The following is an 8,535-nucleotide window of genomic DNA, read 5'->3' as shown; positions in this document are numbered from 1 at the left end:
ATTTTTTTTGAAACAGTACAAAAATTATAGTCATTTGGTGGCCCCAGTCCCTGTCATCCAGTGCAGGCTGAACTAAACCCTGCAGGAACACCACTCCTTAGAGAAAAATCAGTATTTTAATCAGTCTTAGTTGTGTCCTTGAGCCTCCAAGGAGCTCTCTGTTTGCACCTTCTCCAAGACATACCTGCTCGTTCTTTTAGCAATTCATGGGACATTCTCCAACATCACAACTCAGAAGCACCAATTCTTCTTCTGTCATCCTTATCCATTGGTCAACTGTCAGATGCACAGCAAGTGATTGAAAAAACCTGAATCAAATGCACCTTAGTGCTCAAACTGACATCATTGCTCCTCAGTAATTTGGAGAGGTCCCTGACCTCCTCACTGCTGGCACCAAGTGTATTTTTTTGTGGATCCAAGTAAGATGAAGCTGACAGTTTCATTGTTTTCTTCACTGATCATAATGTTGTCTATCTGTCCAGGGTTGACTATTTTTGTAACCTTGATGTTGAGATGCGATCCGTACTGATTTTGATTTTAGGAAACACCAGTCTTAAGGCTGTTCCTAAAATATCAACCTAAGTTGTGTTAACAAGGTGTTGAGAAGTTAAATGTTGTTTGCATGTGGGGTTAGGAGGTTGTCCATTTATCTCTAAAAATTCCAAACCCATTTTTAACCAGTCACGCCCTTTTCAAAGATGGCCGGCCTCACTGCCCTCATTCAACATGTTTTTTAATCAACTCCTATGAATTTAAAGGTCGCTTGACCCAGTAAGAGGGTAGCCGCATTCCATTACTGAAAAGAATTTTACCACTGAATCAAACTTATCCCTTGTATTTGGCGTTTGCTTTGGGGGGGGGCGTGGCTACCAGGAGTAAAAATGGCTCCTCGATGAAATAAATAGGAAGTGAAGCTATGACGGCGAGGCGTTGCCCGGCCTCTTTCCCAGGTGTACTCGGCCTTAGTTCCGCTTGCCCTCAGTAGACATGGCGCTGGCCAGCGTGTTGCAGAGGCCTCTACCGGTGAACCAGCGCGGCTTTTTCGGTCTTGGGGGTCGCGCGGATCTGCAGGACGTGGGTCTAGGGAGTTCATGCGATGGGCTGAGTCTGGCTGCGCCTAAATGGGGTGTCCCCGAGGAACCAGGGATCGAAATGCTTCATGGAACCACCACTCTGGCCTTCAAGGTACGGATCCAAGCGCACGGGGGTACATCTCCAAGTACCTGCACCCCCCAAGTCCTGCCTGCAGGACGGGAACCTCCCTCCAGCTGCCTGGAACCGGAAAACCCCATCAGGCACTCGGTCCTTTCGTCTCCACACTCGCTCCAGCGATTTAGCTGTCTCACTGTCCCGGGAGGCCTCGGTCTCTGCCCGGGCGGGGGGTGGGTGGGGGGTGGCGGGCCGGGCGGTGGCGGGCCTGGGAGCAAATGAAGGAATACGCGAGGTTACTTGATTTGTTTTTGACGCGACCCGGGTTAAGGGGAGGCTAGCCTCTAAGGAACATTGGCTGTTGCGATGTTTCACTAAAGATTTTGGTAACTGAGCAGCCCCTCTAGGTTATTCGATGTCTTAACAGGGAGGTTTGGTGAAGTAAAGGGGGGAATAGAAGCTTCGCAGTTGGGGTTCCCGGCGCAGCAATGCAAAATTAGATTGAGAAGTTTGGACAAGTCATTCAATCATATGGAGCCTGTTTTCTCTTTTATAAAGAAGATAATACCGATTATGCCCTAGTCACGGGATTAATGTGACCCTCAAAGTGACAGTAATATTCAGGAAAGTTTATTGTGTTATTTAAATGAGAAAGAGATGTGCTGGGTATCCGATGTTTTTCAGGACTGATGTGGCCTGTTTGGCATTTTCCGTTGATCTTCACAGTTTCGCCATGGTGTCATCGTGGCAGTGGACTCCCGGGCCACAGCAGGTGCTTACATTGCATCCCAAACGGTGAAGAAGGTGATCGAGATCAACCCCTACCTGCTAGGCACCATGACTGGAGGTGCAGCGGATTGTAGCTTCTGGGAGAGGCTGTTAGCTCGGCAGTGTCGAATCTATGAGCTTCGAAACAAGGAACGCATCTCAGTAGCAGCTGCCTCCAAGCTGCTGGCCAACATGGTCTATCAATATAAAGGCATGGGGCTGTCCATGGGTACCATGATCTGTGGCTGGGACAAGAGAGGCCCTGGTGAGTTAAACTACAATCCCGTGATCCTTTAGCTGCCACAATAAGCAGAGGTTGAACAGAAGGGCTCTGTGCCAGTGTTTGAGGATGCACTGCTTAGGTTCTTGGGCTTTCTCTCTGTTCTTTATTCATAGAACATGCAGCATGGGAGTGTAGAAAAGGGCATGGAGTTAGTTGTGTCATAGACTACAACTGTGACCTTAGGTTGCTTATTCACTCACCCTCTGGTTCTTCATCCGTGATATTGGTTAAGTGAGGTAATAAATGGAAAGCATCTAGCTCAGAATGTTTCTGTTCTCTCACATAAAATTATAAGACCTATAAAGAGTTGTATTTGAGAATCAGATTACAGATGTAAAAACTCTTTAGCTAGGGCTAGAGTAGAAATAATGTCATTTAAATTTTTCTAATAGACACAGTAAAAAAGATGAAACAATTTTAATCATTTAAGTGTTTGCTGCTAACTAAAAAGTCAGTGATTTGAACCTACCCACTACTCTATTGAAGAAAGATATGTCAGTAAATATTTACTTAGCCTTACAAACTTTGTGGGGAAAATTTGCCCTGTCCTGTAATGTTCCTGTGAGTCAGAATCTACTGAATTGCAGCAAGTTTAATTTTTTTGGCTAATCTTGAATACCCGAAATAATTGTCATTTCAACCTGTGGCAATCACCCTCGCTATTTGAGTCAGGGCCATCTCAACAGCACACAACAACAGTTTGTAGTTGTGTGTACCATCGATTCAGAATCAACTTAGCTCTAGCAGGTTTTCAGAGGCATTGAATCAAATCACATGGGGAGGAATTGCTGATCTTTGTGGAACTGTTGGTGGATTCGAACCATATGTGGTTGGACACTAAAAAGTTAGTTGTTCCTCTCCCTTTTTCTCTTAAGAAAGTTTTTGACCCAAAAGGGACCTTTTGGACTCACCTCTTTTCTGTCCTTACCTGATACTGTCATCCTAGGTCCTGTTCTGTCATCTTTGAAAAGAAATTCCTTAGTCTAGTTTCCTTTCCAGTCTTTTAAAACCTTGGTCGGAAAAATTGACCTTATAGCCAATGTCAGTTCCTCTTTGGCCAGTTTTGAATGCCCCTTTGGGTAGGCTGGAATGTAGTCAGTCAGTTTATTTCGTTTTTCCTTGCATATACTTGAATTATTTTTCCTCTTCATGTTTTTGCTTGGTTTATTTATTTGCTTACTGACTCTTTAATTATAGAATATCTGTAGGATGCTTTGCACTTTTTTACATGCTTTGGAGTAGGATATGAAGAGGTATAGAAGGGTTAGCTTTACTTCACTACTCAATAGAGGATAAATGAAAGAATGAAAAAGTGCAGATGAGATAGATGTTAATTAGGAAATGGAAGTATTTTTCTCTTCAAAAGGTATGAAAGAACAGTTCCATAGATTTTGCCTGGTCCAGAGAAATGTTTTGGAAATACACTTTGAAAAATGCAAGCCGATTTGCCTGTGGCCATTGGGTTTGTTTCATGTGTAAATGCCCAAGAACACAGACTCACTGGCACGGAAAATCTAGAAAACCAGAGCATAGCCTGGTTTGTGCCCTCTTCTCGGAGCTTCCTGATGGCACCATCACCCTGAGTATAAGTCAGCCCCTTCAAGAAGCTGATCATAGATTTTGAAAAGAGGTTCTGACCAGAAGATGTAAGAACACTTCATGAGTTTTTGTTATGTATCTGACCTTCAGCGGGTTTTCAGAAGCAGTAAATCACAAGGGAGGAGATTGTCTATCTTTCTACCCTGGAGCAGCTGGTGGATTTAAATTGCATGCCTTGGCAGTGCACCTCCTTATCACTAAGCTGCCAGAGATTCCTACTTCATGAGTTGTTGTGTTCTGTCAATTCAGAACCAAGTCATAACTGACCCTCCAGCAGGTTTTTCAGAGGCAGTTTTAATTGCACAGGAAGCAATTGCCCATCTTTTCACCTGCAGGGAAGCTGGTGGATTCAAACTGTGTGCCTTTGGGATGGCTGCCCATCTCCTTACCACTAAGCCACCAGAACTCCCTAATTCATGGGAATTTTTGGTAGGAGATAAAGAAATGTAAAGAAACCCTGATGGCCCACTGGGGAAGGAGTTGCTCTTTGAACCCAAAGATGGGTGGTTTGAATCCACAAGCTGATCCAAGGGAGAAAAATGTTCATATTCCTCCTGTGTAATTTACAGCTTCTGAAAACCTGCCAGAGGTGCAGCAATGGGTCAGTGAGCACAGGGAGGGAAGAAAGAAGCCTCAGGTTTTGAGAGAAGTCACTGGATGTGCTATTTAATTGGAATTAAGAGTGTGCGAAGGGGAGTACTGAGCCAGAAAGGTAAATTGGAACCAGATGTTGAGCCGTTTAGGCAAGGGAGTGGCATTGGGATTGAGGAGGGAATAGGAAAAGATCTGCGGCAGACATTAGAATAAGGTCTAATCACCCTGAAAACAAAAGGGCAGTGATTCTCAATCTTGCTTGCATTAGAATTGCCCGAAAACCTTAAGTTTGTTCCCCACTCCTAACAAATTTAAATCCTAATTGGGTTAAGGCCTAAACATTTTTTTAAAATATATTTTATTTTATTTTATTATTTTTGTGTGCATGTACCGTCACATCAGATCTGACTGGCATAGGAGGAGATTGACCCACCTTCCCCGGCAGAGCATCTGGTGGATTCGAACTGTTCACCTCTGGGATTGTAGTTGCAGCTTCTTGCCACTAGGCCACCAGAGCTCCCCTCCTAAACATTTTTTTACGAACTTCCTTAGTTGATTCTGAGGCATAGTGATAGTTGAGAACTACTAAAATAGTTAAAAGATTGATGGTGTAATTGGCAAAAGTTGAGAACACAAAAGGCAAAAGAGTTTGATAAGATGATGGTGAACCACTGAAGTATTTGAGGACAAGATTCAGATTTGGACATTTTAAACCTGAACTTGGTGAAAAGGTACAAACTTGGAGGAGGAGTGAAGCAATGAGAATTGAAAAGAATTTTTTTAAATTCCTTTTTTGAATTTCCTTGACCCTTATGGTCTATAGTTCTTGTTTACCATCACATGAGAACTAACCCATGGCTCACCCTGCAGCAGGTTTTCAGAAGCAGTTATAATCACATAGGAGGAGATTGCCCATCTTTCTCCCCTGGAACAGCTGGTGAATTCAAACCACATAGCTTTGGGTTACTAGCACAACTCCTTGCCATTAGGCTACTAGAGGTCCCTACAGTCTATAGTTGTTATTGTTGTGTACCATTGAGTCACAACCTACTTAGAACTGACCCTCCAGCAGGTTTCCAGAGACAGTAAATCGCACAGGAGGAGTGATTTCTCCTGTGGGGCAGCTTGTAGATTTGAATTGTGAGTCTTTGGGTTGCGTTGACACTACCACTCCTTACCACCTAAGACACCAGAGTTCACTGTAATCTGTAGAGAGGCTTCCAAACATTTTCAAAATAGTTTGTAGGCCATATGGCATTTTCATACTTCTTAATTCTGAACAAAAGCAGCCTTAAATAACTTGTAAATGAATGAATGTGATTGTGTTCCCATATAACTTTATTTAAAAACCAACAGTTGGCTTTTGCTGATCCTGATCTATATGACAGAAGGTTGTACAGTAGTAGCATAAACCTGTGGTCTTTGAGTCAATTCCAAACCCGCAGGACAGAATCAAACTGTCCTAGGGGTTTTCAAATCTGTAAATCTTTAGGGAAGCAGATTGCCACATATTTCTCCCACAGAGCAGGTGATGGATATGAACTGTGCACCTCTTGGTTATTAACAGGCACATGCTTAACTGTTTGTATCATCACCAGGCTCCTTCAATAGAAATAAATAGATATATAAATAAATAGGAATCATATGTGTAATTTAGAATTTTATACTAGCCACATCTTAAAAAGTGAAAAAAGAAGTAGTTTTGAGGTGTTGGTTTTTTTTTTAAAAAAAAAAACAAACTTCTGTGGGTTAGGTGAAAGTCAAAAGATCAAAGCATCACTCTCAGTAGTTGCAGTCTCCACAGTGTGTGAGTACTCGCCTATTTCTGTCTTGGGTTCCCTGTTCCGTGTGCCCAGTTATCCTGTCTTAACTTTGCTTTTGGGCAAAGCTGCCATTTTGGTTTCCTGTAGTTGGTTGCTCTGAGGAGTGTGTTTATCCTGGGTGTTTACTTTATAGCTTGTCTTCTACTTAGCTAAAGTGTGAACTGTTAGGACTTAAATTATAGACACCATTGGCAACTCCACCAGTAACTTTGTGGTCTTTTATTATGAATTTAAACTTTATTTTACCATTTTCCTCTCACCCCACCCAGTAGCTTTTATTGTGATCTCTGTCTGTGGCAATAGCTGGGCTCCGTTTAGTTCTGGTCTCAGGTTGGTAGAAGCTGTGGCTCATGTGGTCCCTTCAGCCTTTGGACTGATTGGTTTCTTGAGTCTTTAATGTTCATCGCTCCAGCTGGAAACAGACCAGCTTAGATGGCTACTCTCAAGCTTTGAAGACCCTTGTCACTATTCACTCAAGTAGCACATAGAGCATCGTCTTTGTGTATTGTATTGTATTGTATTGTATTGTATTGCATTGTATTATGCAGTTGATCTCGATGTCCCCAAGACTGGTCCTGGCCCTTCAAACCCAGGGTCTAAGTCTCAAGAAGTGGGAAAGTTGTATCAAATACAATGTATATGAATTACTGTATGCAAACTAAGAAAAAAGAATTTACCTAGTTTCAGAAAAACCATACACATACAAAACGAAGTGGGAAAGTGGTTATAGTTTGGAGATTTTCATGACTGTACTCCTAAACAAAGCTAATTTTGATTGTGTTTTATTTACCCAGAATATCTAAAATACTATCACTTCAACGTATAATACCGACTTTATTTCACTTACTCTGTAGCTACATGTAGCTAGTGGCTACCGTTTTGGACAGAGCGAGTCCGCAATATGATTTTGAACTCTAGGCTTATGTATGACTTAGATCACCTAAACTTTTTAGAGTATTTTTAAAATGTTTTCCCCACAACACCTCATTCTATGCTTGAAACCTGAATCATTGAGATTATCCTTACTTTTTGGTCTGCAGTGAAGACAGGCAAGGTAGATATATTAATGGATGTGAAGTGAGATGAGGTAGTTTTTAAATGTGTGCATATATGTGTGTGTGTACCGTCAAATCAGATATGACTGGTACAGCATAGATTGCCCCTCCTTTCGCAGAGCATCTGGTGGATTCGAACCTTGTACCTCTGGGATTTCAGTGCAACTTCTTGCCACTAAGCCACCAGAGTGCCCTTAAATTTTTTTAAAATTATTTTGTGTGTGTACCGTCAAATCAGATCTGATTGGTACAGGAGGAGATCGTGCTTCCCCTCCCCCCCCCCAGCAGAGCATCTGGTTTAAATTTTATTTTTAATTTATAATGCAGTAGTTTTCCAATATTTCTGATGGTGTGCCCTGAGTTTTAAGAGGAATGGAGAACTATTATTGTCTTGAACGATGAATTAGATGGCAGAAGAGAATGTTCATTGTTTGCCCCTGCTAACCTTCTTTCTCTTTCCAGGCCTCTACTATGTGGACAGTGAAGGTAACCGGATCTCAGGGACCACCTTCTCTGTAGGTTCTGGCTCTGTATATGCCTATGGGGTCATGGATAGGGGCTACTCCTATGATCTGGAAGTGGAAAAGGCCTATGATCTAGCTCGTCGAGCCATCTACCAAGCTACCTACAGAGATGCCTACTCAGGAGGTGTGGTCAACCTCTACCACGTCCGGGAGGATGGCTGGATCCGAGTCTCCAGTGACAATGTAGCTGATCTACATGACAAGTACAGTGGACCTGCCCCCTAAGGGAGGCTGAATGCATCTGCTTGCATTTATTGGGGTGTCATTGATAATAAGAGCACAGCACCCCATCCTGTAGTACAGGGGTTTCTAATTGATCCTTTTATTAAGCTCATGTACATTGACCTTCATTGTGTTACCAGATGTTAATGAGCTGCTGCAGAAGAAATTATTTGTATTACTTTTTTTTGCTGTTAACATTACACTACTCACCCTCAGCCTGTGTTGTGTCTTCTGTCCACATTGTCCCTCCTCCAAGCACTTTACAGTCATATAAGTCAGGACAGTGGGAGGGAAGTATCTATAATTATAGGGAACATTGGTGTGAAGACACTGTCTAGTGAATACATTAACGTCCCCACTGGTGAAGCTAATAACAAAGGAGGAGGGAGAGACTTCCTGATTCTGTTTGTGAAAGAGATGAAAAGTTGATGAGGTGGAAAGATGCGCAGAACTGTGCTAGGCAGGGCTTTGGAGGGAAAAGCTCTTAGGCAGGGCTTTGGAGGGAAAAGCTCTCCTCC

The 8,535-nt window shown here is 42.6% G+C and overlaps 1 protein-coding gene across 1 annotated transcript; it reads left to right on the top strand.

Moving 5' to 3' along the window:
- The first annotated feature begins 979 nt into the window (after positions 1 to 979).
- Positions 980 to 8,227, top strand: PSMB5 (proteasome (prosome, macropain) subunit, beta type, 5). The gene is made up of 3 exons (XM_006883139.1): positions 980 to 1,185; positions 1,876 to 2,182; positions 7,734 to 8,227. The coding sequence occupies exons 1-3, from the start codon at positions 988 to 990 to the stop codon at positions 8,018 to 8,020; spliced, it is 792 nt and encodes a 263-aa protein (XP_006883201.1). The 5' UTR covers positions 980 to 987; the 3' UTR covers positions 8,021 to 8,227.
- Positions 8,228 to 8,535: the final 308 nt, after the last annotated feature.

Source organism: Elephantulus edwardii, unplaced genomic scaffold (genome assembly GCF_000299155.1).
Source record: "Elephantulus edwardii isolate Elephantulus edwardi_28Jun2011 unplaced genomic scaffold, EleEdw1.0 scaffold00026, whole genome shotgun sequence".
NCBI lineage: Eukaryota > Metazoa > Chordata > Mammalia > Macroscelidea > Macroscelididae > Elephantulus > Elephantulus edwardii.
This window is presented reverse-complemented; position numbering and strand designations above follow the sequence as displayed.

Excerpts from the sequence above, each read along its gene's own strand:
- PSMB5 (XM_006883139.1), top strand. The coding sequence starts at position 988 with ATGGCGCTGGCCAGCGTGTTGCAGAGGCCTCTACCGGTGAACCAGCGC. Across the intron at positions 1,186-1,875 it reads CCACCACTCTGGCCTTCAAG|TTTCGCCATGGTGTCATCGT; the intron begins GTACGGATCCAA and ends TGATCTTCACAG. Across the intron at positions 2,183-7,733 it reads CTGGGACAAGAGAGGCCCTG|GCCTCTACTATGTGGACAGT; the intron begins GTGAGTTAAACT and ends TTCTCTTTCCAG.